Source organism: Protomyctophum bolini (assembly GCF_963924005.1).
Source record: "Protomyctophum bolini genome assembly, chromosome: 16".
Classification (NCBI taxonomy): Eukaryota; Metazoa; Chordata; class Actinopteri; order Myctophiformes; family Myctophidae; genus Protomyctophum; species Protomyctophum bolini.
This window is the reverse complement of record NC_137877.1, coordinates 37,483,856-37,497,857: the sequence shown is the minus strand read 5'-3', so window position 1 is coordinate 37,497,857 and position 14,002 is coordinate 37,483,856. Positions and strand designations below refer to the sequence as shown.

The 14,002-nt window shown below is 42.8% G+C and overlaps 1 protein-coding gene across 1 annotated transcript in view; it reads right to left on the bottom strand.

Moving 5' to 3' along the window:
* slc49a4 (solute carrier family 49 member 4) overlaps positions 1 to 14,002 on the bottom strand; it is a gene marked incomplete at its 3' end in the record, with an annotated part of 60,571 nt that overhangs the window by 38,177 nt on the left and 8,392 nt on the right. Inside the window, exons 3-4 of the mRNA XM_080786022.1 lie at positions 6,783 to 7,084; positions 3,447 to 3,576 (exon numbers count right to left, since the gene is read on the bottom strand). Of these exons, the coding sequence (XP_080642148.1) occupies positions 3,447 to 3,576; positions 6,783 to 7,084 (432 nt within the window). The remainder of the gene's footprint in view (positions 1 to 3,446; positions 3,577 to 6,782; positions 7,085 to 14,002) is intronic.

The window sequence follows — 14,002 nt, the reverse complement described above, 5'->3', positions numbered from 1 at the left end:
AATGGAAACTAAATGAAAACTAAGCTATGATGACTAAGACTAAATATACTGACAATTTCGTCGACAAATAAAAACTAGACTAAAATGTTATAGGAAGGGACTAGTTTAGTCGACTAAAACTAGACTAACACTAAGACAATCCAGGTGACTAAAATATGACAAAAACTAAATGAAGTTTCAGTCCAAAGACTATGACTAAACTAAAATAGAAATTTGCTGCCAAAAACAACAGGAGGGGCTACCAGAGTGACCAGAGAGACGCAGACGCCATGTGGCCAATATCAATACATCTTGTAACTAATGTTGTTTTATACAAGAAACAAGCCAGGATGGATAAAGGACACACACACACTTGTGTCACTTCACACAAGTGTGATTTTTTCCCCAAGATGGGCTAGCATAGCGCCTCTCAAAAATACATTTAGAGATGGAGGGAGGAATACCCAGATGATAGGTTTGAGACATGACTCAAATTCAAACCCTTGTCCTAGCAGTCCTGTCCAGTCTGATCCGGTCGGGTATAGAGCGCCCCCTTTCAGAAAAGCGAGTGGCCCAGGAAGTGATAGCCCCATGCATTCTCCCATCGGCACTTTTAATATAATTTATTTAAAGACGGTTACGCCGCGGACAAAGCCAATTCGGATCGTGACGAATCATGACAATGAACACAATATTTTGGGCCGATCAAATAATTTATAAGACGAAAAATAAAACAAATAGTGTTGTCTCCTGACTTTCTTTTCTTCTTTCTAATGATTTGATCGTCCCAAAATATTGTGTTCATTGTCATGATTCGTCACGATCCGAATTGGCTTTGTCCGCGGCGTAACCGTCTTTAAATAAATTATATTAGTGCCGATGGGAGAATGCATGGGGGTTCCACTTCCTGGGCCACTCGCTTTTCTGAAAGGGGGCGGGACTGCGGCGCTCTATAGCGGATGGTAACTCTCGTCATGTTGTAGTCAACGATTTTGTAGTCATCTGGCAGGAAACCACAAGACGGAATCAGTAGCTATGAATGGCGGAATTCTTATTCCGCCTTGTGTTAGTTTCCTCTGCCTGATGACTACAAAACAAGACTACAACATGACGTTCGTAACATTACCATCCGCTCCAGACCCGTTCACGCGGTCGATGTTGGAACACAGACCTAGACTGTAATAGAGTGTCTTCTAGGTGAAAGAGCATGCCACTGATTGAGAACATTATTTCCACCTGTGCCGATTAGCAAGATCCCATGCAGCCTGTTGTAGCGTCTGAGTGTGCCGTGTGCGTGTTCAGTTCTGCTTTGAGAGTCACCAAGTAAAGACCTGTGTTTGAATGCTCTCCAAGTGTGGTTATTTAGAGTCCCAGAATATTACATAGGCTTTCCTCCGAGGTGGAAAACTTGGTGACGTGAAGTTAATCTCTCATAGAGTAGAGAGAGACGCCGTCACAACAACAGACTGATGCCTGCGGCCTGCGGTAGAGAAACAGTCGCCGATGTATTTTTCAAACGGTGACACAGGGCCATCTTATAAAGCTTGGGTAATTAATCTAGGGGGGAGAGCCGCCTGCTACTGTATTTGTTTGAAGCCCATTAAATAACAACCTCAGCAGATGGTGCCAAGCAGGCACATGGCGACCTCTTCATTAACACATTATGGACGGGAATCCCCTTTTTTGGTGTTTTAAAGCGTTATGTTATGCTTTAGCTGTTGAAAAATAGCAGATCTACAAGCTCGTAGCGCGGCACTCGAGGTCTGCTATTTATTTTTTTATCGTTAAAATATGTGCCGCAAATCTTTGAATGCATATTCTTTCAGAGCTAACTTTTTTTTAACTCAAATCTTTTCTTGTGGGGAGGGGGGTCCCTGGAACAACATATTTTCAGATGGGGGTTGGCGGCCAAATACAGATAATTCTGGGGGTCCTTGGCATGAAATAGTTTTGAGAACAGAGGCGTTTTTCTGAAAACCGTTTAGATTTTTGAAGACATTTGTAGAATCGAACTTACCGGTAGGTCTAAATGAGTTAAGATTCCATATCCTTTCCTAAAGTAACATTGCCTCACTCTCTCTAACTTTCTAAGACAGGGACGAATTGTGCACACGTCCCCAAATATAAGGATCCAATCTTAGTAATTAGTGAGGACCGTTAAAAGGCCCCCTATTGATCCCTTCCCTTTATGTCAAATATAATTGGACTGAAACTCATTTCAAATTAAGCAATTTTTTTTTTAATTTTCTTTATCTCCATGTCTTTGCCAAAATTGAATCAAAGTCATGTCAAGTTGGATGACTCTAAATATTGCATCAAAAGCCCCATTTTGTTAGAGAACTTGTATGGAGCCAGACTTTTAGGTCTAGGGGTTTACAGTTTCAGGTTCACGGACCCCCAACATTTTTATTAGGCCATCAACTGTGTCCAAATTTGACTGAGGGACTGCCATTTGGATTTTATTTTTTTAATTTTCGTTTGCCCCACCAGTTTTGGTGGTATGGCTTATAGAGTAATGTCTTGCAGGAAACAGCGAGTTGAGAAAACAGGCTTGAAAGGTTCACTTCTGTGGTCTCATGTATACATATTATTTCAGACATGCTCTAGTGTGTGAAGAGTCTTCCTGTGCTATTAACTCAAAAGGTTTTCTCCTCTGGTGAAAAGCTGGAGGTTGCGCGATGGCAGGCTCTCAGTCAAATCTGGTCACAAATGATGACATTCCTGTGTACCCATGTGTACCATATGATATGTATGGTTACGTATTGTTGTCGTTGTGATGTCATGTGTTTATCAGTTTATTTTTAAGATTTGTTTTTGGCTTTATTGAAAGTATCAAGTGAAGATAGACAGGAGAGAGAGAGAGAGAGAGAGAGAGAGAGAGCAGGGGAGAGACACGCAGCAAAGGTCATCATGAACGGGACTCGAACACGCGACGTGCCGTCACAGGCCAGTGCCTATATGTGGCATGGTGCGCCTGGACCACTAGGCCAGCGGGCGCCCCATTTGTCATGTATTTTAGTGTTTGTTCTATTGTTGCAATGGAAAGCCCCCCAGGCTCTGTCGTGTTTTCATCCTCGGTGATACATGCCGGAAAGTGCTCTTGTTCTCTTCCTTTATGTCACCAAATAAAAATTGGGCAGACATAGTGTTCTGGTGTTTTAAGCATTGTGTTATGCTTTAGCTATTTTTTCGTGAAAGGTTGTGAAAATGTGGGCGCAAATCTGTGAATATTATGTATAATTATGTATTCTTTCAGAGCGAATGTTTTTTTAACTCAAATCTTTGCTTCTGGGAGACCTCAAACAACATGTTATGGGGGTCTGCAGCCAAAATACAGATAATTCTGGGGATCCTTTGACATGAAAAGGGTTGAGCACTGACCGAAACATTCGGTTTCTGTCAGGACTTTGTTTTTGTAGTCGACCTCAGTCAAAAATGGGTTAAATTGTGTGTGCGTGTGTGTGTACCTAAGGAGTCTGCGGATGCTGCTCCTGTAGCTGAGTCTCTGGCTGGCAGCGGCCACGCTCGGGGGCTGGGGTGGGCGCGACGGGAAGTAGAGCAGGACGGCGGCAAATAGCACGGCGATCGCTCCGAACTCTGGAGCCAGGATGTACACACACACACAGACACGAGAGAGAGAGAGAGAGACAGAGACAGAGACAGAGACAGAGACAGAGAGAGAGACATGGGGGGGAAACAGGTTATTTTCATGGAGAAGAGAGCTGTAATCATCATCATCACCGATCACCTGACCAGACCGATCCGTCCAACGTTGTGGAATAGTTCGCGGTGACATTGTGACGTTTTTACATGCCGTTACTTTTAGCAGTGGACAGAACTGGGTATAAAAAAAATATATATACACAGTCAGACAAATAGTCCATTTTAGAGCCTGACTCATTTTTTTACCAGCAGATTCACAGTGGGTATATTATTGTCAAAAAGTGCACATTTTTCTTATCAATTTGAGAAACTTTTATGAAAGTTTTTATTTTGGAACATTTAACTTAATGCAATCAAGTAAACATAAATAACCCTGTAAGGCACGCACTATGTCACTTTTTAACTGAATGAATAAAATGTAATTTTGTCCAATCTGTGTGGTACTGGTAGAGTATGTTAATAGCCTACAATATAACTTACAATTGGGGTGGTTGTATTTTGTCTCCCTGCTTATAGATAGAGTCACGTGACGTCCTCCAAAGATCAGGACACCTTGACTGCATAATACCAGATACCGAAGAAAATGTCAAATAATGGCCAATGTATAACATCCTATAGGCTGGGTACTTCGAGTGTCGCTTTTATTGGACGAAGCAAAACGCTGATCCAAGCCTTTGTTTTTTTCTCAGCTTCATTACTGCAATGCACTTTTTTATGGCCTGCCAAAGAAAACTACTGACAGATTACAACTTGTCCAAAATGCGGCAGCCACAGTTTTAACTAAAACTAAGAGAGAACATATTATACTCCAATGCATTCTGGTTGTTTTTAGGATTGATTTTAAAATAATTTTACTTGTTTATAAAGCTCTCAATGGTCTCGCACCTTCCTATCTACATGACTGCCTGCCTAAATATGTCCCAATCCGCCCCCCTCAGATCTTCCACTGCTGGCCTGCTCGCAGTGCCTAAAATAATGGTGAAAAACACGGTGAAGCAGCTTTCTGCTTCTACGGGCAGACGGCGTGGAACAAACTTCCACTGTATACCTTCGACAGGCAGCCTCTGTAGACATTTTTAAAGTGCAGCTTAAGACCTACTTCTACACTCCATGCTCTGTAAAGCACTTTGAGCTGCAGTGCATTTCATGTCATGAAAGGTGCTATACAAATAAAGTTTTATTATTATTATTTCTGCCTGGCAGTGCTATCCTCCTGTCACAGAAGGGGTCATGGTTGCCATGTTACAGCGATCCGGTAGGAAAGGAGACACTCGTCTCCCTGCAGTGTAGACAGAGTAAATACTGCCAGTCCCCCTTACAAAACTCTCCCAGTCCCAACCCCAGCCGACTTGGCAAACGCACTGCACACAGCTTGGCACGAGATCCTATAGTATAGACACATCTTGTCACACAACAAGATGGAGTGGCAACAGGACTTTTTCAACTAGTGCCATTTTCCAGAAAAAGAATCCCCGCAAATCACTCTCCTCCTGTCCCTGCCATAACCCATTCTGGGCTGGGAACCCCTTTTGGTGTTTTTTAAGCGTAACGTTATCCTTTAGATATTTTTTTAAAAATCGTGAAAATGCGGTGCAAATCTTTGAATATATATTCTTTCAGAGCGGACGTTTTTAACTCAATTTTTTTGCTTCTGGTGGGGAGGTCCCTGGAAGGGACATTTTCAGATGGGGGTCGGCGGCCAATTACATATAATTTGTCTTGACATGAAATATTGAGCACCACTGATATAGAAACATGAGGTTTTTCAGAAAACTGTCATGATTTAGAAGAAATTTTTTTTAGAATCATTCCCAGGTCTAAATGGGATAATACAGTGGATTGATTGAGAGGCAGCTGAACATTACTTGCCGGCAGACAGGGTTATATGCCAGCATGCATCAATCTTCCAGTCGCCCCTTTTTTCTCGTCCTTTCATTTGGCAAAAGCTGTTGATTGGTGGCTTTCCACAGGTGTGGAACATTTTGCACTTCAAAGAGGGAGAACCTTTCATTCTCTCCAAAATGCCGACAGACCTTTAATATTTCCGATGACCGGCTCAAACGCTCGGGGTTTTTGCAAAACGTGTCTGTTTTGTCCTTTGAAAATTTCTGGGAATGCAATCTTAGGTCAAACAAAAAAAAAAGCCACAGCCTCAAATCTATTACTGCACACTGTGTGGCGGATTCTATTTTCCCCAGCATGCTTTTAATTTTCTGAATTAGTTAACCCATTCTGACCGGGAACCCGTTTTGGTGTTAGCATCATGTTATGCTTTAGCTATTGAAAAATAGCAGATCTACAAGCTCATAGCGCGCCACCGAGTGGCGCGCTACGAGCTTGTAGGTCTGCTATTTTTGAAAAAGTACAACTGACATTTTTAGAATCTGATCTCAGGTCAGAATGGGTTCATCAGACCAGTGTGTGTCCAGTGGAAACCTCGTATGAATCTGATCTCAGGTCAGAATGGGTTAAGCAGAACATTCTGGGCAATCTTATTTTTCTGAAAGGACGTTATGAAGATTATCGTCAGGTTTTTTTTTTTTCTCCCCCAGTATTGGTGAAAAACTCTCTGCCTCCCCTTCGAACCATATCGTATTATTAGTATCTCTGGGCTGAGCGGACAGACATGATGTACTGTGACACCATCCATCTCCCCCCCCGGTCCGTCAGTGTTGTCACATTTTGATTTTAGTTTTAGTCATAGTCTCTTCAATAGTTTTCATTTAGTTTCAGTCACATTTTAGTCAACTGGAATGTATTAGTGTTAGTCTAGTTTTAGTCTACAGTCGATTTAGTCGACTAAAATGTATTGATGCCGTCGAAATGGCTGATTACACATGCTGAAAATAGCCGATCTACAAGCTCACAACGCGTCGCAGTAGATCGGCTATTCTCAGCATGCAACCAAGTGTAAAATGAATTATACTGGATCTCTTGTCCACTAGTCCCTTCCCCCTTCCTAACATTTGTTTTTATTCGTTGACGAAATTGTCCATATATTTAGTCTTAGTTGTAAGCTGATAGTTTTTTACTGTTGTTGAGACCGAAGACAAAATTCCACACATGGGACAATAAATTAAACTAACCAACTAGAAAAAGTTAAATTAGTCGACGAAAACAACACCGCACTAGTTCCGTACCCGAATACATAAGCAGCTGGATCCTGTCTCGGATGTAGTCGTCGGAGAACGGTTCCCCCGGCGGCGGCGCTGCCGCCGCCTTGTAGTAGTGGCGAGTGAGCGTGGTGGTGTCGTTGGGCGCCGGCACCAGCAGCGGCCCCACCACGAAGGACGTGGCGGCGCCCAGGTAGCTGACGAGAGAGGCCACGGCCGTGGCGGTCGCCCGCTGGTCGGGGGCGAACCACGTGGTGGAGAGCAGCGGACCGGCGCTCATGATGGTGGGGCCGGCCAGGCCGTTGAGCAGCTGACCTCCGTGGATCAACCTTGATGGAGGGAGAGAGAGGAGAGGAGAAAAACAAACACAAAAAAAACCTGTTACTAAAAAACATTTTAAGTGGCTGTCGTTAACAGACACAGCTTGCCATCCTGGTGCTGCCAACCCCCGCAGTCCAAAGTTCCCCCAGTCTTGCACAATGCGTTTCGAGTTGTGCAAGAGGACAGAGAATCAATCAGAAGATACTCGGAGGAGACGTCCCGCGATGCCCTCGCCAAGCACCACCACACCACCCTCTCTCTGCTCAGCTGCTCAGCGGAACATCTCCCTCTAGAACAGTCCGTCTGAGACAGACGGACAGCCCGGCCCGGACCCCCGGGGACCCCCCCGTAGCGCGCAGCTGATTGATTGTCTGTCTGTGTGTGCTGCTCAGCGAGGACACTGTTGTTCACCCAGAGCCATCTCACAGGGCTAAGCCAAGACAGGGGGGGGGAGGATGAGGGAGAAAGAGAGAGAAGGAGAGAAAGACTGAAGTGACCAAGTGGTCAAGAGTCATGAATAACAAGGTAAATTTGTCACTGAAACATACAACATACAAGCATACTACAAGCAGTGAAATGTAAGTTTGGTGAGTTCTGCAATACTGTAATGATATGTAAACCGAACAACAGTAATAATAAAGCTTTGAAAATAAGATAAAAAAACATTTTTTACTACTAATGAGCATTGCGTCTGTCACAGACATGTATGCGCGGAGCAAGTTCACTCAGGAAACTCAGTGCAGTTAATTGCTGCCGGCCGTTCATTGAGCCGCCTCAGCATCACGTTCTTCTCATTCACAAAACTAATGCTTGGAATGGGTTCAGAATCATGAAAACCCCCTAGTTTGACCCCTAGGTTGGCCATAGACCTCCTAGTTTGGCCATAGCCACTTGCCCAACTATGCCCAAATGTGCTTACCTCATCACATTTGTGATGACGGCTATGGCCATTTTTAGCCCAAGGAGTGTTTTTCGTGAAAAACGAATGCTTGGAATGGATTCAGAATCATGAAAACCCCCTAGTTTGACACGCCCCATGCTACTTAAAGCATAATGAAATGTAGAACTTTTTGCCATCATATTGGCTGTTGATGATACCCCAACTTTCAGCAGCTGTCCAAAATGTCCCTAGGGTGGTTGAATAGAAACCAATGTGGGATATGTTAGTAGACAACTTTACAAACACATTGGTGAAGATAATTCTTGGTAAGACATTTATTCCCAGATTTGATTAATACCCCCCCCCCCCCCCCGACTACAGGTAATGAAGTTACAATCCTAGAGAGATCTGACTATCTGACGATCTAAAGGCTGCACTCCGGTTCATCTAAAGTGTAACTAAGATCCTGGGCTATTTAGGGCTTTCAAATAAAAGTTTTTAAATTAAATTCAAGCCAGTGAAAAGAAGCTTAGGGTGGGTGGGTGGGTGGGTGTATATTTGCATGTCTTATTATTTATTTTTTTTACTGAGCCCAGAGGGAGGTATAATAGCATAATAGCGTGACGAAGTAAAAAAAAAAAGCATGAATGACCTTTTTTTACAAGCTCTGCAAAATGACAAGAAAAGACTTCATTCTGGCAAATCCAGCTGGAGGAAGTATGATAATGCACATTCCTTGTTACTGTACATTAAAACCCTATATTGGGGCATTGCCTGGTCCGCTCCTCGTTTCCCATGACTACGCCAGTGGTTTTCAACCAGTGGTCCTTTGAGAGGGTTCCAGGTGGTCCCCAGAGTGTAGGAGAGAAGCGACACGCTTTGATCTCGCCGCAAAGCGGGTGCCTGTGGGCTATAGTTCCAAACATTGCCCCTATGGCTGGAACTATCCCATTGAGATAGAATGAGCACTTCCGCATTCCATCGTTACTTACAATGGGAGTCAACGCCACTCTCTTACTATATTACTCTGGTGGTCCCCAGCTAAATGATGGAGAGTTGGTAACCAAATGGACACTTATAGATCTTTAACTCTTCTTGAGAGCTCTAAAGAGTTAAATTATTGTCAAACATCTGCATTACTTTTAGTCCATTTACAAGAAGTCTAAACAATGAGAATGTAGAATTGTTCTTTTTTTTGCTCATGGTTATCTCTCCTAAACATCAATACAGCATAGGAATTATGGACAAAAACAAAACATTATTGTTAACATCAGATGGTGGTCCGTGGCTCAAATGCAGAAAATAAATTGGCCCCTGGCTGCTATCAAAATGGTTGAAAACCCACTGCACTACACCAAAACCCTTCGCCCGATAATAGCCAAATACAAGCTCACTCACAACACATTGGATTGTGAAGTGTTGTCAGAAGAGGTACGAAGAGAGGTACGCTATAGGGCTCAGACTGCAGACAGAAAACTAAAAAGAAGTGCACTAGTATGTATGTTCCAACACACATTTGTCTGCCATTCTTTTGTAATCCCCTTTCCTCTATAGAGCTGATAGTAGAAAGGAACCATTCATGGACAAGGAGACGTGGTTTCAGTGACCGGACGGATCGATGGAAGAATGAGATCCTCTCCTTGATCTTCATTCTATACATCTCAAGGCTTACACTACAGTCTGCGCGCGCACACACACACACACACACACACACACACACACACACACACACACGTGCGCACGCAACGCAATGACCTCCCTAACTTTCTTATTCTCATCACCCTGCACCGAGTTTCTCTTCTTCCCTGCTCAGATTTTTCTGACACCATCATAAATTCCATAAGGGTTGTTCGTCATACATACAGATGAGGAGTCGCGACGAGGAAAAGAGGGCACTGGCTCTTCTTAATCAAAGACTATACTCTAATAAAGGAAGGATGAATCAATCAATGGAAGGCTTGGGGGGGGGGGTGTTGTCATGGTGACAGGGAGAAGGAGCACAGGGGAGGGAGGGAGGGAGGGAGGGTGTTCACCGAAGAGATGACTAACTTATAATGGTCGCCACGTGAATGAACCCTGTCGTCGGAGTGAGTCAGGAGGGAGAAAGAGAAGCCTGGTGTGTGTGACCGGCACACCGCTTCTGGTGTTGTGAAATGACACCGTATAAAACACTTAGGCCTGGCCACAGTGTGTTGTCATCACAATTATTATCGCACGTATCAAGATTCACCACCAAATCACACAGACTGGGGGAGGCACATATGTCACACTGACTCAGATATTTTCTGCTTACTTATACTTACTGCTTGGGGATATGGGGGGAAAAATTAATCAACATCATTAGTCGGACTATAACATTTTATTGTATATTGACGGTATACAGTATATATATAGTAATATGTATAATGTTTTACAAAATAGTGAAAATCTACAAGCTCACTATTTCTGGAAAATGTTCAATATTGCACTAATTAAAACCAGGAAAAGACAACACGTGCCATGATATATCACAATATCCCAAATCCCAGACGATATATCGTGTCATTACTGTCATATAATAATAATGATAGGATAGGATAGAAGGCATTTGTAGAATCGTCCTCAGATCAAAATGGGTTAAAACACCACTAAAAGACCTGGGTCACAGCTTCCTTCCTCCGATAACAAGATAATAGTGTTTCCCCCCTCTCTCCACCAAAGTTCACAATTCTCTTTGATTTCGTACAAATGAGCTGGAGGAATCGAAACAAAGGAGCACTTTATACTCTCAAGAGAATATGGTGAGAGGAAGGGAGTAGGTAAAAAAGAAAAGAACACACAAAAAAAAACCCTAATTGCCCATTGAAGATAAAACAACCAGGGAAGAAAGAAATAATATAACAATCCAATCTGCAAGCGAGCTGTCAGGAGAGAGAGTCCTCTCTGATACTAACCCTGGCTAACTGCAGGCCTGCATTGGGTCTCACAGAGTGGGAAATCATCAAAGGCAAACATGTGATGGCTCCTGCGATGTCCTTGAACTCCCAGCGTATCCGAGCACTAGCACTCCAGCAAACCAGCTGGACTAAAAACAAGTGAGTTACAGTACAGGGCAGGCGTCAGCCTCAACAGGCCTCCTGTCTCTCTCTCTCTCTGAGGTAATCTAACCCATTTAGACCCATAAGGGACGATTCTACAAAATGACTTCGAGACAGTTTTCTGAAAAACCTCATGTTTCTCATGTCAGTTGGGTTCTCAAACATGTCACATGTCAAGGACCCCAAAAAATATATGTAATTGGCCGCCGAGCCCCATCTGAAAATATGTTGTTCCAGGGACCTCCCCCCCCCCCCCCCGGAAGCAAAGATCTGAGTTAAAAATGTTCGCTCTGAAAGAAAGTTTCCACCACATTTTCACGATTTAAAAGAAATAGCAGACCTACAAGCTCGTATGAGCTTGTAGATCTGCTATTTTGTCAATAGCTAAAGTATAACATAATGCTTTAAAAAACACCCAAAAGGGGTTCCCGTCGTCCTGAATGGGCTAAAATCACCATCTAAGCTCCCGCTGCTGATGTGGGAGGAAAGGGATAATCTTTTTTTATGAATCCTAGGGCATAGCAAGGGCTCAGTACAGTATACAGTATAGCTCCAACCTCATCGGATGAGAGTGAAGGACTCTCCAGTCAGAGCTCCATCGTTGCTATTACTAATGCCATGCGAAGAGTGACACCTACTGGTGGATCTGGGGAACAACCGCTTCATTTTCCTACAGCACAATGTCCTGCTACTACATTATTGTTATGAAACTGTGGCATTGAGGGAAACATTCAACAAAATAGCGAAAAACTGGATTTACAAAAGCACTCTAGTGCATAGAAGGAAAGCATAATACTATACTATATTATGCTTATTCCATTGTCTTCATTGAAAAGTAGACTACAGTAACTAACAGTTTGTGTGTCATTCTTCTTCCACTACATTCTCACTTTCACTTGCAGTGTTGATTTCGTCGACTAAAACTAAGACGAAAAATGTCCGTCGACTACCTTTTTCCACTATGAAGCTATGATGACTAAAACTAAGACTAAATATACTGACAATTGTCAACAAATAAAAACTAGACTAAAATGTTAGGAAGGGACTAGTGGACAAGAGATCCAGTATAAGTCATTTTACACTTGGTTGCATGCTGAAAACATGCTACACGTTGTGAGCTTGTAGATCTGCCATTTTCAGCAAATGTAAAAACAGTCATTACGACGGCATCAAGGCCGATGAAATTCAGCTTGGTTGCTAAAAGTTGCACGCTGAGCAATTTGAGTAAGTAGCATAATAAGTGACAATAAGTGGCAAAAAATGCAAAATGTCATCATTCTTTAAGTAGAATGTGACATACCGGTATGAAACTAGGGGGTTTTAATGATTCTGAATCCATTCCAAGCATTAGTTTTGCACGAAAAACACTCCTTGGGCTAAAACCGGCCATAGCTACTTGCCCAAATTATGTGCTGACCTATGTGCTGACCTAACTAGTTGACTAGTAAACTAGGCAACTAGTCAACTAGTAAACATCACTAGAAGTGAAAGCCCTAGTCTCCATAGGGAACCACTGCTGGTCATCAAATTATTGGCTTAGGAATGCGTAACAAAAACTATCCATGAATTCAAGTCTCTATGGGGTGAGTAATCTATAAAAAAAGAATATATATATATATTTATTTATTTTTTGCGTGAACTATCCGACATACCCAGAATATGGACGCTATCAGGTTCAGGTGGTTTACTTCAAAGTCACCAGGGACAAAGGGAGCTACTCACTGCCTTCAGTGTGAGGCAAGAAAGATCTGTTTTGGAGTGGACCGACAGACACTCGGGTAACAGTCCTATATAGTTTGTTGGCTTGAGTGCTAAGCCAAATAACTGTCAAATAGAACATGGACAAACTAAACTGAAGTGAATCATTTCAATAGACGCCCGGCAGGTCGTTTTTACTGTGTTATTTAATCACTTGGTGAACTCCATCTACCGTTTTATCTTTTGTTTACTAGTTGCCACAGTTCTGTCTGTGCCATAGTGAGCACATAGCCAATACAATCTAAACCAGGACATCCTATGTCCCTTTAAGGGCACATCACAAACCCCAATACATAACATTACCAGTGATGAATAGACAAAGTGGGCCAGCCCCCATGCAGATATAGAGCTTACAGTCAATACTACATCCTGATCATTTAAGCCCTCTCTCTCTATTCCACTTTTAGCCGACGTGCAAATCACTGACGCCCGGGTTCAATGAAGCTAGTATTACATGGGCTAGGAGAGTTCTTTTCTCCCTCCCAAATTGTCCCAATAAAACCATCCCAGGTCTCTAAAATAAACCTTTCCCGACACGACAAACAAACAAGCCCTCTTGTCCTGTGCCTCAGCAGCACATGACCCGCCAAGTTTTTCACTCATGACGCCGTGTTACAAAAGGATAAGTCCTCACTCAGCACTACAGTACCCTGTAAAAAAAAAAAAAATTACAGCTGTAAAACACCGAGCGGTTATGTAACGCACAACCATGGACAAGGTTCTGTTCTGAGATAGGAAGTCTGCCCATGCATTAATCATCATTTTAACACAAGTCAGAGAGGTGACCCCCCCCATGTCAAACTACTGTGTTCTTGACTCTAAGAATCTAAAAGCAATTAGCTTGGGACTTGGAAGTACGGCTAAAACCCAGTTTGGACCTTCTAGTACTTAGTAGTAAAACTATCACAGGTCATTGTAAATGTAAAGGTTGCCATTTTTGCTGCAAACTGATAAGAGCTGCTTTCATGGACAACTTTCAATTGTGAACTGACAGGCTTCCATCACGGGGGATACCAGGAGTCTCATTTTCCAAAATATCCTTAAATGATGAGTGACTTTTCATTCCCCGTACAATTTGGTCTGTATTATTGGAAAGCAGGTTATAAACCTAACAAATGGTCTTAACCCATTCTGACCGGGAACCCGTTTTGGTGTTAGCACTATGTTATGCTTTAGCTATTGAAAAATAGCAGATCTACAAGCTCATAGCG